Raw genomic sequence first — 14,194 nt, 5'->3', positions numbered from 1 at the left:
ACTGCAAACAATGGATACGAGAAAATGATAACCGCTTGAAAGTGCACAAAACTCGCAAAAGAATGAGGCCAGGGTGCAGTTCTACTCATTCCCGAGCTATAGTCTGGACTAGTATGGATGAACCTATATGGATGATCTTGTATGGATGATCTTGTATGGATGATCTTGTATGGATGAACCTGTATGGATGATCTTGTATGGATGATCTTGTATGGATGACCCCGTATGGATGATCCTGTATGGATGATCCTGCGTAATCCCCTTGGACTTGGTCTTTGCTGAGATGACCTCCACCCGCTTAGTTTATATGCTAATCTTTAACATTAACGGCCTTGATACATAAAGCTGGTAAAAAACGCTAATTTTGAACTTGTTAAAAGGGAGGAGTCACCGATAACCAAACTAGAACATGAAGGGATGCAATTTGAGAAAATAGGGCGGCGATTGACTTGAAATAAATAATTTCTATAAATATCTCTTAATAACAAAGACATGGTAAACTAGAATACGAGCGGCCGTGCAGCTGGTAGAGAAGAGGGGTCGCTTAGCTGGATAATGCAGTTGACAGAAAAATTCAAGTAGTAATGCTGGACTGGATTAGAGTGAGCTTTAAATATTGTTCACGACGAAAGTGTCGTGACCACTCTGCAGCTCCCTGGAGCAGGCTTCAATGTCGTACAAGTAACGACAACAACTTCGGTTACCGTGGCCAGGGTGACGGGCGGTGGGCAAGAGTTGACTGCTGGTTGTGTCCCGTAGTTGCAGTTGGTAGTCAATGTGCCTGAGACAGACGATGTGAGTAGAGGAGCAACGGTGCCGCCACAGTTGCAATAGTCTGACGAGCACATAGCGCCAGCACCCAATTCACTGGCCACAACGTAAGCGCAGCCCGCCACGCCATTCTTTCCAGGGACGATGAGAGTAGTCGTCGTACTGCTTTGACGAGATTTGTCAGAAGCCACTGCTGTCATGGTGGTTGAGGTGACTTCTGAAGAGAATGAAGACCCTGTCGTGCTTGACGTGGATTCGCTGTTAATGGCGATGGCAGTGCTCTCCGTTGTACCGCTTGTTGCCACTGTTGGAGTCGAAGCTGAATTAGGGCCCGAAGTAACATAGCTCGTCGGTACCTCCCTTGATGGCAAGAAAGCAGCAAGTGTGCCAGATGTCGATAAGGAGACACATGTACATGCTTTGGACGTCTTGCCGGTAGAGGTTAGCATTGTACGAACAGAGCTGGAGCCCGGCATTCCAGCTCGAAGATTATCGTAGGTACTATTTGGGTAAAGCAGTTGATTTGGGGAACTCCGAAGGCCAGAACCATTAACCCCACCAAGAACCTCAACGGCGTTCAGAATCAAGCTATTATTGCCCATTCCATCCGCGCTGCTTTCCCACCACATCGCGCCACCTAGTCCCATCCGCTGGATCCAAGCTGCCTTCTGCTTTGCCACTAGCACAGTGTCATAACTGACCAATTCTGCCTTTGTACAATCATAGCTATAGCTGGATCCCGTTGTGTTGTCGTTAAACTCTATAGCCCCACTGAGTGGCAGCGACTTGAAGTCATAAACTCCAGCCTCCCAAGTGCCATTTCCCACACCATTAAATGGTTTCCCAAGACCCTCAGTAGCCTCAAAAGACCGACCATAAACGGGCATGCCAAGCACGATCTTGTTTGCTGCAATTCCCTGTGAGGTATAGTGATCAATTGCCGTCCGTGTGTCAAATGGAGTAGTGGCCGCGTTGCTTCCAGAAGAGAAGAGATTTGCTTGATTAGCAGCCAATGTACTCCAGCTTCCAGCATAATCGTAGGCCATGAGATTCCAAAAATCAATATACTGGTCCATGTCGGTAAGATGCAGAGCTTGATAGTTTGAAGGTCCCGCAGGAGAGGCCACTGTAAGCGTAAAATTATATGGCACGCTCAGCGAGTTTCCGTAAGTGTCAAGAGCTTCCCTGACAGCCTGGAGAAGCAAAACCATATTCGCTGCCTCTGCATCACTTGCTATATTTTCCCAATTAATATCCAGGCCATCAAGGCCGAGGTTTGCAACGAGCGAGACGGCGGTTGAGGCAAATGTCGAACGACCTGAACTAGTGGATGCTGGGGCAGCAAAGTTCGAGGAGTAACTGGAACCTCCTATTGAAAGTAGGACCTTAAGGTTTCGGTTCGCTTTCTTGAGGAGATAGAATTGCTCGAAGCAGCCATAGAGGTTGAGCCCAGTCTGGTTCCGGGAGTCACCAGAGAGGCGAATCTCTGTATCTGCCCAGATATCGGACAAGTATCTAGTTGTAATATAGAGTTAGAAACGAGAAAGGCAGCAACGGAATTCGTGGGAATAGCAACAGCGGCACAGCAGGGTCACCATCAGTGGCTTGAATGAAAACTTACACCCCGCCTGTGTTAGGTGAAATATTGGCAAAAGCATAGAGCACATGCGTCAACTTGTCAGCTGGAAGATCTTGCGGGTTGAACTTTCTGTCGTAAATAGCCCTATCTCTTTGTGTTAGAGAAGATCACAAAAAAAATGCCGAGGGCCATAATACCAGTTGACATAATATGCTACGGAGATGTAGGCAGCGTTGCTGCTTACGTCAGACCCGTTCCTTGGCGAGGGGCCATGACAAGTGGCCAGCTCGGTCGTCGCTGATAAGAGCACGAGGATAACGGCCCAAAGCATTGTTGTGATTTGGAAAGATGAGTGAGTGTAGCTTTGACCTCATTAGGGGAAGCCGTCCTTGATATAAATGAATTCAGGTCGTCCAAGTGGATCAGCCTAAAAAAGACTGCTGATTTTCTTGAGCTACCATCGCCTTCCTGCTGGCCATCTAGCTTTTGACTGCCATCCTCGATCATCCGCTTTCACCCATTAAAGGCAGACTCGATTGGTACCATCTAGAGCGTGGTTTATCTGCTAGGCATTATCAATGCAAAGCCATCGAGTGAAGTTCATTCTCGTACAATTCCTACGCACACCAACAAGCAATAAACACCATGCCGGTACGTCTACACCTGCCAAGATTGGGTCCAGATAATGTCACAGTCAGGGCGAAGAAGATTCCGATTAAGATTGAAAGGAGTTCAAATTATTTCCCATTAGTCTCCGCCAGCTGTGTCCGTCCCTACTTTAGCCCTTCGCAGATTCAGGCCTGCTCTCTCTGCTCAGGCATATCCCACTCGGCAACAGGCACTCTCAATCTTACAATTTGTTGGGCAACAGATGCAATCGCGCCATTCATATCCATCGACCAAACAGAAAGCTTTTGGTGGTTCGCCAATACTGTCTTGTGTTCCCCAAGCAATTCTTGAACGCTTGTCATGGATCAGCAAGTCTCCTCAAACATAAATCGCCGTAACTCACCTCTCTTGGAGCTTGGTTAACTTGTCAGCAAGACGCCCAACCACTTTGTAGAACTCTGGACGCGATACGTAAAGTTGATTGCTTCGTCGAGCCGGGAAAGAGTCATTGGTTGCTCTCGATGGCACCTTTGGAGGGCGTGGAGAGGATGCCAGGGCCAGGTTGCTTGAGAACCAATCTCGAGCGTTAGATAAGTCCCCCGCTTCCGGGAAGGCGATGTCGCTCAAAGGTTGAGAATCCGGTGCGAATGGTTCTTCGAGTATTGCGGTGGGAGATGGCATGCTTCGAATAAAATCATCCCAAGCCCTGTCGTTTGTAGAATTCGCCATGGTTGTAGAATTCGCCATGTTTGTAGAATTCGCCATGTTTGTAGAATTCGCCAGGTTCGTAGAATTTGGTTGTAGATGCGAGTGTCGTGATCGGTGATGAAATCAGGCTCCTATATATACCATCCAGCGAGTCATGTGGATGACCCCCCTTTTAATGAGATGATCCTGGATCATCTCGGGTGACGAAAGTGCCCCGCAATAATCGGCCGCCGCGCATCACATTTCTCCGTTAACCCCCTGTATAACGGTGACGGCTCGGCGTCTGCTTGCGATCGCCATAATTCTGCAGGCCTGACTACTGGGCGGCAAACTCGTCGGCGGTTGGGAGTGGAGCTTTGGTTAGGGTGAACTTTACCCTGGTAATATGCCGGGGGCGGATCCGTCCTACGCTGCTACGATGAACAAGCAGAAGTGAAGTAACTGACAAACTACCTCCAATCTAGCCGGCATATCCAGTGGGAGATTCTTGTACAGTTCCTCCATAGCTTTTGACGACCCGCAAACACCCGCCGCCCATCAAGCTCATTCTGCGTCAAACATGTCTGCAAACCGATCCATATGGGATGAATCAGAGCTATCACTATTGAGACAAATACGATCCGAGATGCCGAGTGCGCAGCTCGCACAAATTGCTGAAGAGTTTGGCAAAAGGAATCATCAAAGCCGTACAATTAATGGCATAAAAGCCAAATTAAAAGACCTTGGTCTAAACGCAACGCGTGGTAGGTAAACCTGTACTCTTGTGTATGTTACGCTAAGTTCAAAAAGGTCGCGACAGAGACACAACGTCGGCGCCATCGGAAGAGCGTCCCTCGATTCCTTCTCCTCAGTTTGACGAAGTAAGTTTGCCAGCATAGCATAGTTCTAAAACTCTGCTGATCCTCCTAGATGAGATACGCCTGGAGCATGCCGGAGCTGGGCATCTTCATTCCCCTTCATCCCTTAATCGCAGAGGCACGACGACATGCCAGCGGCGTCTTTGAGACCTCCAAATGGTCATCGATAGTAGGAGGGGCAGATATTTCCGGTGTGCAATGTGCGGAAGAGGATAGAGTGGCGTTGAGGAATTATTTGGATTACTTAAGAGGTGAAACTCGAGGCCAATAAGCACAGACTCAGAGGGGGCTCAGCGAGCTGGCGAGGATACGGGAAGCTCTAATTTCAATAAGTTTGATGATGTACCGCAATATTTATTTTGTGTTTCCGTTAGACCCCTCCATGAATGGTGCTTGCATTGCGATCACGATCATCTCCTGTGTCCTATAGCCCCACTAGATGAATCATTCATTATCCACCGTACGATTCAAGAGGGCAGCCGAGATGGTCTCCCAATTTTAAGGCAGTCCACATTTTGTAAGCCGTGCTAAGAACTCTTCGTATTATAAGTAGGGTTAATCTAGTTGTTCAATAGCCAACAGATATCGTTCTCGAGTTACTTTACACAGGGTTTTTCTTAATGTCTCAACCGGACCTTCCAGTAAGCTCCCGCTCGTAGAGAAGAGAAGCTGCTAACATTCAAATTAACGGTCGCAAACACCACTCAATGTAGAATATGTCACGAGAGATCTACGTGGGATTTCTTGCATGACTTCTACTTGAGAGTGGAATCAGCGGATGGGTACGCTCGGAGGCTAGAGCATAATGTAGAAGAAGCCAAGGATCTCGCATCGCGGTTCTACCATGCTTTGACTCAGTGTGAAGCTTCTCTCGCCGCTAGCTGGGAAACAATTAACCAAGAACGTCTGGATCATCGAGCATCTCAAGAAGCACTTACTTTCGAGCGTGAGAGGCACAATGAAACAATGGAGCTGCTCGAGCAAGTATTCAGAGAGGCAGTGCGCAGTGGTGAGATTGCAGACAGTCTCAGTAGTCAGGTTGCCACAATGCAAGCAGCTTCGAACTCTGGAGTCATCCAGGTGTTCCCGCAGGCCATGGCATCAGAGAAGGCTTCTCTGGGCAAAGAGAGTTCAATACCGTCGGAAGCATCGCCGGAAACATGTGCCAGCCGTTCATCCCGGCCGAAGCATTCAGACCAGGACGAGAGACAACTGGTAGCTCATCCTCTTCATGACGCCGAAACCCAGTCGAGCATTGCAGGGTCAGCCATAGAAGGGGCTGGTGGACACAAGAGAAGCAAAGCGACGAAGAAAAGAACAAGTCGCCCTGCAGCTAAGGAATGTCGCTTGACCTTAAGTGGCAAGTCTTAATTTCTTCGACTCGATGAGGGTTCTTAGTAGAGGTTGCTATTAGGTTTAAATACGCAATTAGAAATGCAACGCATGATTAAAACCTTCACAACAAATAAAGTAAATTGCAAGCGTTTTTATCCAGGTCTGGCAGAATCTGCCGGATATCTATTTCTTCACCGTCAATGACTCAGGGCAGACTTGACCCACCATCAACTTCGTTATGCCATGGTGAGTGGGTGACCATCACTTCTTAATAGGCCACCAATATCAAGGTTGTTGAATGAGGCTCTCCATGAGCAGTGTATAATAGTACGCCGAACAGTCCTCTCTCATGCCGCATTCGTTTTCACTCACATTGACACGCTGCAGCAAATGCTCAGTGATGCCCCTGCTATCGATTCCACGTAATCCCCTCAAAAACTCTGCCCCTCTTGTCCCACCACCTGCGAAGCCGCCAGAAGTTAACAGGCTTGATCACCTAATTCGTCTTCAAAACGGGTCAACATCAGTACTTGAATTTTCTTCACAAAGGATTCAACTCGCAAAGCACAGTCAATTCCCAAACCTCTATGCTAGGGTCGAAGAGCTCACCAAGGATCTGGGTCATTTGCGTCAAGAGGTCCAGTTCTACCGCCAGAGCTTTGAGAACCTACAAAGGCTCCGTGAAACAGGCTATGATGTCTATCAGCAGCTTTTCCTGGTGCTTTACCTTGATCACAACTCTGACCGCTTGCATGAAATTATGATTCAACTTCACCAGGGCCTACAGGATTCGGTGCGGCGTGAGGTGAAGGCAGAGAAGGCCTGGATGGAATTTTGGGGGATAGAATATAATGAAAAGGAATTCGAAGGGGAGTTGTTGATCTAAGAACACGGATTTAGGCATTCGGAATAGGATTGGAATAAAATTGAGATTGACTTTTACATCGGAAACTGCATCTTCCAGTAGAGCATCCGAAATCCGACGTCTTATTTGAAGATCCTTTAACATCCAGTCATCGTCTCGGTGAGTCAGTCTAAAGAGTGTTAAGGAAAGTCCTTCTGATATTCTGTTTTGCGTTGTACATACCATCCAAGATTAGTAGAATAGTTACGGATCTCTGTGCAGCATCGACAGGAACACAAGCTGTGGTAAGTGTGTAGTCGAGAAATCGGGTTTCGCATTCCGAACATCTAGCGTGATAGCATTTAGAGAGCTTGCAGGTATTGTTTTCGAAATCGACGGTTTGCGAATTGTCGCAAGAACAACAACGCCAACGCCAAGGCATTACTACAGTGGTGGTGTTGTCCTGGATTTCTCTTGAGTTTACTAGTGAGCTATATATTCAGCGAGAGGTCTCACTTTTGATAAATCGGTAGTCTCGAGTGGAATATAGTTTGTATAGGAAGTTTCAGCAAGGTTGTGTGCGTTAAAATACTCTCCTGTCATATTCATAAACTACGGGAAATAAGCAGGCTCGAAGTTTGGTACCATCCAAGAGGTGATCTTTCATGTGGCTTATTCCTTGACTCAATAGATGATCTAAAACGGCGGTCCAAAAACACTATCCGAAGAGGATCATCTTCAACACCACCCTCATCTAAAAGGGGTCATCCAAAGTGGGCTGCCTCAAAGGACCACCTGCGGCTTTCGTCCCGAAGTGGACGACCTTCGGCCATACTTCCCCCGTCTTAATGTGCGCACTAAAAGAAAGGTGATCACCTTGGCCCGAGTTTTTGAACTGCCTCAACGTCAGGGCCGAGATTAGCTCGCCCGTCACAAACCAGGATATAGGCTAACCGTTCTGCTTGCCGCGTAGTGTTTGGCGCCGTGGAGGGTTTCACTAAAGTGACTGTGATCGGAAATGGGAGGGAGAACCCGGTCAATCTCGGATCTAGATTAGAGTCGCATATTCATTCTATTTTTCTTTTCTCTTAATTCACGTTGTTCCCACACTTATTGGTTTGTCTTCAGGGACGTCTGAATTAACTTAAGCGGCGCCTAGGGGATCCGTTTGTAGACGCAGCATAGTGCTGCGCCAAAGCTTACAAGCTCATTTCTGCAGAGGCCGGAACAGAGGCTGGCACAAGGTCCAGCGGTTAATTGCGACCCACATTTAAAAGGCCACGTGCGCTGCCTACTATCAAACTCAAATAGTGGGAACCAAAGTTTAATTTTGCAACTAGACGCTTTTAGTTAAACCCCCCATCCAATCCTCTAATTGCTGTCCAATATTGTGCAAGGATTATCCTTCGCACTGAAAATCCATATCCGAAGAGAACAGCCGACCCGTCTCCCACAAAGACGGCTGGAAGTCCAACTCAACAAGCCGTACCCACTTATTCTTCTTCTCCCGTACATGTTTTCGGGCTTTGTCGGTGATGGCCGTGTCCGCGCAAACTTTCAAGGTTACACAATGGTCAGTGCATCGAGCAGGGCATGATTTTTTAGAGTCGGCGCTTACGGGATACCATGATCCGTCCTCTCCGGTCTTCGAATTCGGCATCAAGAATCTTCACTACGTTTGGTGGAACTGAGGTCTCCAGGATCCTAGAGTGACTACCATACGGTTTGTCTTTCTCCGCATCCGGCGCATGGATAGAAATGTCGAGGATCAACGGAGGGTCAGCGGCATCATGCATTGGACACGGGATGTTGTACGTATCCTGTGTCGCTGGCCAAGAGCTCGTCCATCCAATGTTTCACCCAATCCTCTTGACCTAATATCGGTAAGATATCGGCACGGATCGAGCAATAATGTCACTCACATTGCTCTTTGATCTCCCAAACTAGTCGGATGCGATGCGTCTTCACCGCGCAGTTATTATATCCACTAATCAGATCCTTGATATATGGTATGAGGCCCGCAATGCCGATCCCCGTCGCAAACATAATTACCGTCCCGTACTGTCCGAAGTCATATCGGACGCCATACGGCCCATCAATGAACGCGAGGAGTTTTCTATTCGCATGTCTGTCGAGCTCCGCAGTAAAACCCGCCCTCGGCTTCACCAAGAGAGATATTGTCAAGCCTTTCCGGTCCCGCTCCCACCAGCAAATCGTGAAAGGGTGGCCGCGAAGCCCGGTGAAAATGCCAAGTTTGGGGATTGAGAGGAAAACGGACTGGCCAGCCTCAACACGCCACGGCCTCGGGACGGTAATGTCCACCTGCAATACGTGTGACGGATCAACTAGTAACCGATTCGACTTGCCGTAATGCCTCACCGCCACGGCTGTTGCGAATGGTCGACCAAAGACAAAGTTCCTCTTTGCAAACAAAATCCAGTGAACGGTCGTCACGATGGTCCACAGATACATGCCAATCCTTAAGAACAACTCCGCCGGTTTCTTCGAAGATATGTGGCGCCAGATGGCTATCAAAACCACCACAGATAAGAGCAGATGCGAATTCAAGAACCATTCATACAGCACACGCCTCACAATGCAAATCGAGAGGAGAAATATGAATCCGGAAGCAGAGCTTGCCTATTGCAACACATCAACCGGCGTCTCACTGGAGCAGGAGCAGAACACACCACAGCCCCATTGATATTACTCGCTGTCCATGTGAACGGAGAACTTCCTGTCAATGAGATGGCCGTATGCAACAACATCTGTGCGATCGCGGTCCTGCCGAACCACTGATGAGAGCCAATACTGGCACGAAGTGAAATTCCGGCCAATTTTGTCACAAGGCTAAGTCGCGAGCCACAGAGGAGCGGAATTAGGTTGATGATTGACATGGTAGACGCGCGTGAGCTCATCTGGGCTCTTGGCCCCCCGATGACAACAATGAGAGTGTTGGCGACGAGGTAGAGAGATACAATTAAGACCTGAAATCGCGTCGCTGTCCCTATGAACGAGTTACGGGGAAGGATGTGCGGATAGATGAGGTGTCTGTTGACAAAGGATGTGGTTAATGGCCACCTAACGTTGAGAACACGACAGATACCATAACCCAATAACCGCGCTACAAAGATACATCCAGAAATAAATGAATACCGTGATGGGACATCCATGCTGCCAAACTTCGAAAGCAGCCAGTGCAAAAACGATGTGAGCGACATGATTATATAATGTTTGAGAGGAAGAAGAACTTTCAATGAGAGTGAATGGAACTGTAAAATACGTGTCCAAGAATGAGAATACGCGGCATTACAGCCATCCAATTTTTGAGGGCTTGGAAGATGGGGAGGGTGACTCAGTCGTACCCGGCAGGGATCATCTACTACAGAGATCATCTACTACAGGGATCATCTACTGCAGAGATCATCTACTACAGAGATCATCTACTACAGGGATCATCTACTACAGGGATCATCTAATAGCTGCTGACACCATATAATAGGTGACACAGGCTTACTTTCAGCAAACCGATTCACGGAACGCGACCATGATGGAAAAGAGGAAAAAGGCGGAACAATTTCGCAAATCGAAAAAGAATTTATTTTACAGGGCTTATACAATTGGTATCAAGTCTGACGTGGAGATGTTCATCTCGATGAAAAGGAATGGCAAATTTTACACATTCACGAACACGGACCGCCCATTCTGGCCATCCCAGGTAGAAATGGTAGGTAAACGGGTTGATAAGATCGCATCCCAATCTGACAGTCCAAGGATCGTGGTGGAACTATAGCAAAAACTGCGGCGGATTTCGAATTGGCGCGAAGGCGAAAGGGGAAGATCGAGACTTCTCCAGCTCAACACGACAAAGATTCTGCTCTCTCTATACTCGGTATCAAGGCCCCAACGGTGCCACGGCTGGACTTTACTCAGCAATAGTTAGGAGGGTGGAGGAAGTGGCTGAGAATGGTGTATTATTGAACCAAGACGAATGAAAGTTTCAGGCAACCTAAAAATTTTCCTAAATCTCATCTGAAGTCAGGGTATAGAACATGAGTAATGCAAGGAGATTTAATCGTACTAAACTCGCAACAAGGATGCAATGGCAGAGCTATTTCCCGGTTATAATTTATTTCGATTCAATTTAGCATTGTCTACGCCTCTCACTAAAACAGAACAGGAGCTTCTCAAATCCCCAGAATCCTCCTCACGCATTTAATTAAGGTAGAAATATGGCCACTGGTGCAGCAATGACAGCAAGCATTGGTAAGGTGGTGTGAGTTGCGTAGCTACTGGAAGGTATGGTGGTAGGTGCGAAGATCGACGGAAGCTCACTTGTATCGAAAACCAGACTAGAAGGGAGTGTGGATGGAATTTCGATCGTCAGCGTGTAGATCGAGTCCTTCTTGGCGATGGCGTGCGTGACCGTCTGCGATGGGAGGCTGAGTGGAAATGTTAGAAAATGCGAATACTGCGACCTCGATTCACTCACAATAACGTTGGCGTGATGTTTCTACCGCTCCCAACGAGCACAGGACAAGGATGAATGCCAAAGCTATGGCAAGTGGACTCTTCATTCTGTTGTCTCTGAAGTATGGCGGTTTTCCAGACAAATCGCATGATTCTTCTAGCCCGTGAGTAAGTTAGACATAAGAGAGTTCTGTGCACCGCCCACAATATATGTTTGGGGGAAATAAAGATCGGGCTTGTATGAAACTCATGGGTTTGTTAGATGGGCTAATCATAGCCATCAAGAAACGGACGGGATCCACTACATAACAAAGAAGACCCCTCATTTGTTGCCTCCCAGATGATCCCATGTCCAGGAAAGAATGGTGGAGCCATCCATATGTTTCTGCTCGAGGTGACCTCTGGTTCTCCACCATCCAGTTTCTGAGAAGGATCATCTCATAATAATATAGATGGCGTGAGACTCGACGTATAAAGAGCTGGATTTCCCTAACCTCCAAGTTGAAAAATTGCCTTATGGAAAACTCATTCCCCGAATTAGATTCCACACCCCATCGCGAACTTGAAGAACTTTTCCGAAAGAATCGCAAGGCTATAGCCGAGAGGGAAGAAAAAGCTAGTAGGTCGGGAGTCAATCATCGTGAGCGTGCTCGCAGGGCGCGTGCCGCTGCAACTGCTTTCAGACAGCAGAACGAGACGACACTGAAACAACTATCGAGAGTTCTCAACTCTTCTAATAACGGCGAGAGTTCTAACGTTAAAGAAGAACACAAGCAAGACGAGACCCAGACGACACTAAAACAACTATCGAGACTTCTCGACTCTTCTAGAAACGGCGAGAGTTCTAACGTTAAAGAAGAACACAAGCAAGTCGAGACCCAGACGACACTAAAACAACTATCGAGACTTCTCGACTCTTCTAGAAACGGCGAGAGTTCTAACGTTAAAGAAGAACACAAGCAAGTCGAGATCCAGACGACACTAAAACAACTATCGAGACTTCTCGACTCTTCTAGTAACGGCGAGAGTTCCAATGTTAAAGAAGAATACGAGCGGCTAAAGGAGAAAATCAATATGTCGGTGGCAGGTCCTTCCGGTTCCGATCCTCCCTCGACCCCGGGCAAGGGTAAGGATAAAGGTCCTACCTCAAGCCCGGGCAAGGGTAAGGATACAGAATTTCACGACTCCGGAATTGCTGATATATCTGGCCTCAGCGATAGTAAAAAACATACTCCCAATTCCGACCAAAACACCGGAAATGGCGAAACTGTGGATGAGCCAGCAGACAATAGCGGACTTGGTGATTCCGCATTGGGTAGTACCCCGTCTTCTCAGTCTCCTCGGCCGAACCGGCCTCCTCAGACTCCCTCGCCTCCTCAGTCGAACCAGCCTCCTCAGTCGAACCAGCCTCCTCAGTCGAACCAGCCTCCTCAGACTCCCTCGCCTCCTCAGTCGAACCAGCCTCCTCAGACTCCCTCGCCTCCTCAGTCGAACCAGCCTCCTCGGACTCCCTCGCCTCCTCAGTCGAACCCGCCTCCTCAGCCGAACCAGCCGGGCCAGCCGGGCCAGTTGAATCCAGAAGAAACAGACGTTAACGGAGAAGAGCCTGAGGATGCAGGTTTGATCAAAAACAACAGCCGTAACGGGGTGGTTACTCACTGGAGGAAGAAAGGATTCTCAACTCACATAATGATTCGATATGGGCCTCCGGGGGCTGCCAGGTACCTTCATACTACAAGACCACTCAAAAAATTCGATAAACGCAATACCCCATGGTTTGGCCCCCAATACAGGTATGGAGACGAGAAGGACGAATACGACAACTACGTGCGGACCTTTGACGAATTTGATGGGATCCTGGCTGTGACTTACCGGGGTGACTTAGCGGACTTGGAACCGAAGAGGACGTGGGTAGACTCCGAAGGGGAAAAGGTAACTGAGGCCAGAAGATTCCCAGTGACGGAGGTTTACGTTAAATGGGTGATTGACAACAAGGTCTGGAGGACGTGGGAGACACGATCGTCGATCAAGCACCTCTTCCCTAGCGCTAAAGATTGTGACAAAAGAATCTATAAGGCTGCGAGAACCCATGCCGCGGAACATAGCATGTGGTTAAAGACTCAAAACCAAGCGAGCGACGACAGCAGCGACGACAGCAGCGACGACGGCAGCGACGACGGCAGCGATGACGGCAGCGACGACGGCAGCGAAGACGGCAGCGATGACGGCAGCGATGGCGAGTTCTTTAGTTGCGATGAAGGGGATGACGGCAACCAGCCACCTCAAAAGGAAGGCAATGGCGTTAGGAAGGGGAAGGGGGAAGATAGCAAAGATACAAAAAAGGGGAAAGGGAAGGAGGTCAAAAAAGGGAAAGGGAAGGAGGCCAAAAAAGGGAAAGGGAAGGAGACCAAAAAAGGGAAAGGGAAGGAGACCAAAAAAGGGAAAGGGAAGGAGACGAAAAAGGGGAAGAGTAAGGATGCCGAACAGGAAGAGGATACTGAACAGGAAGAGAATTCCGAACAGGAAGAGGATGACGATATTGAGAAGATGCTAAGATATCGAAAACGGTGGTGTGCACTTAATGGAATTAAGGATGGAGCTATGAATAAAAAACAACAGGAAAAGTTTCTCGATATGTGGGAGGATAAGACGCAATAGGTCTCTTAAGAGAGTGGAAATTTTCCAGAAGCGTGGAGGAGAAATTTACTTACTTTGAGGTATATATATAATACTCCTTCTTTCCCTCTCGCTTCTAATGGTTTACTAGCATATTACGCAAAAGGATCAGGAAGAATATTGTTACTTATAAGAGGTTATTTGTTTCCTTCCAGTACTTTCTTTCCTAGTGTTACGTAGTGCGATCTATATGTTTGTTTATTTGTTTGCATGTTTGCATGTTTATATGCTTGTATGTTTCGCAATATGTTCCGTTTATAAAAGTGCTTGTAATTAGAATACCAAAAAAATCGAGTTTTATAAAATATAAAGTGTAGCCTACCATTCACGACCTTGCCAAGACTT

At 47.8% G+C, this 14,194-nt stretch overlaps 7 protein-coding genes across 7 annotated transcripts; 4 read left to right on the top strand and 3 right to left on the bottom strand.

Moving 5' to 3' along the window:
- Nucleotides 1–495: 495 nt before the first annotated feature.
- Nucleotides 496–2,681, bottom strand: K444DRAFT_722249 (glycoside hydrolase family 18 protein; the record flags this gene model as incomplete). The annotated part of the gene is made up of 3 exons (XM_024888552.1): nt 496–2,286; nt 2,393–2,494; nt 2,548–2,681. 3 exons carry the CDS (start codon nt 2,679–2,681, stop codon nt 621–623), a joined length of 1,902 nt encoding a protein of 633 aa, XP_024737123.1. The 3' UTR covers nt 496–620.
- A 399-nt stretch (nt 2,682–3,080) lies between these two features.
- Nucleotides 3,081–3,772, bottom strand: K444DRAFT_612819 (uncharacterized protein). Its single transcript, XM_024880214.1, has 2 exons — nt 3,363–3,772; nt 3,081–3,313 (listed from the first exon to the last, which is right to left on the bottom strand). Exons 1-2 carry the CDS (start codon nt 3,722–3,724, stop codon nt 3,145–3,147), a joined length of 531 nt encoding a protein of 176 aa, XP_024737122.1. The 5' UTR covers nt 3,725–3,772; the 3' UTR covers nt 3,081–3,144.
- Nucleotides 3,773–4,087: 315 nt separating this feature from the next.
- K444DRAFT_663398 (uncharacterized protein) lies at nt 4,088–4,873 on the top strand. Its single transcript, XM_024886828.1, has 3 exons — nt 4,088–4,410; nt 4,457–4,527; nt 4,577–4,873. Exons 1-3 carry the CDS (start codon nt 4,227–4,229, stop codon nt 4,793–4,795), a joined length of 474 nt encoding a protein of 157 aa, XP_024737121.1. The 5' UTR covers nt 4,088–4,226; the 3' UTR covers nt 4,796–4,873.
- A 271-nt stretch (nt 4,874–5,144) lies between these two features.
- On the top strand, nt 5,145–5,895 carry K444DRAFT_629618 (uncharacterized protein; the record flags this gene model as incomplete). The annotated part of the gene is made up of 2 exons (XM_024883084.1): nt 5,145–5,165; nt 5,251–5,895. 2 exons carry the CDS (start codon nt 5,145–5,147, stop codon nt 5,893–5,895), a joined length of 666 nt encoding a protein of 221 aa, XP_024737120.1.
- A 364-nt stretch (nt 5,896–6,259) lies between these two features.
- On the top strand, nt 6,260–6,745 carry K444DRAFT_629617 (uncharacterized protein; the record flags this gene model as incomplete). The annotated part of the gene is made up of 1 exon (XM_024883083.1): nt 6,260–6,745. The coding sequence occupies one exon, from the start codon at nt 6,260–6,262 to the stop codon at nt 6,743–6,745; it is 486 nt and encodes a 161-aa protein (XP_024737119.1).
- A 1,746-nt stretch (nt 6,746–8,491) lies between these two features.
- On the bottom strand, nt 8,492–9,876 carry K444DRAFT_589371 (uncharacterized protein; the record flags this gene model as incomplete). Its single annotated transcript, XM_024878104.1, has 3 exons — nt 8,492–8,577; nt 8,626–9,338; nt 9,392–9,876. The coding sequence occupies 3 exons, from the start codon at nt 9,874–9,876 to the stop codon at nt 8,492–8,494; spliced, it is 1,284 nt and encodes a 427-aa protein (XP_024737118.1).
- A 1,786-nt stretch (nt 9,877–11,662) lies between these two features.
- Nucleotides 11,663–13,831, top strand: K444DRAFT_663397 (uncharacterized protein; the record flags this gene model as incomplete). Its single annotated transcript, XM_024886827.1, has 1 exon — nt 11,663–13,831. Exon 1 carries the CDS (start codon nt 11,690–11,692, stop codon nt 13,829–13,831), a length of 2,142 nt encoding a protein of 713 aa, XP_024737117.1. The 5' UTR covers nt 11,663–11,689.
- Between the last annotated feature and the right edge of the window lie 363 nt (nt 13,832–14,194).

The sequence above is a fragment of the Hyaloscypha bicolor genome, assembly GCF_002865645.1.
Source record: "Hyaloscypha bicolor E unplaced genomic scaffold K444scaffold_61, whole genome shotgun sequence".
NCBI lineage: Eukaryota > Fungi > Ascomycota > Leotiomycetes > Helotiales > Hyaloscyphaceae > Hyaloscypha > Hyaloscypha bicolor.
Note: the sequence above shows the minus strand (reverse complement) of the source record. Positions and strands in the feature narration are given on the sequence as shown.

Coding starts and splice junctions, on each gene's coding strand:
- K444DRAFT_612819 (XM_024880214.1), bottom strand. CDS start 3,724: ATGGCGAATTCTACAAACATGGCGAATTCTACAACCATGGCGAATTCT. Junction 3,314..3,362: donor TTAACCAAGCTCCAAGAGAG/GTGAGTTACGGC, acceptor ATCCATGACAAG/CGTTCAAGAATTGCTTGGGG.
- K444DRAFT_663398 (XM_024886828.1), top strand. CDS start 4,227: ATGTCTGCAAACCGATCCATATGGGATGAATCAGAGCTATCACTATTG. Junction 4,411..4,456: donor TGGTCTAAACGCAACGCGTG/GTAGGTAAACCT, acceptor AAGTTCAAAAAG/GTCGCGACAGAGACACAACG. Junction 4,528..4,576: donor CTTCTCCTCAGTTTGACGAA/GTAAGTTTGCCA, acceptor TGATCCTCCTAG/ATGAGATACGCCTGGAGCAT.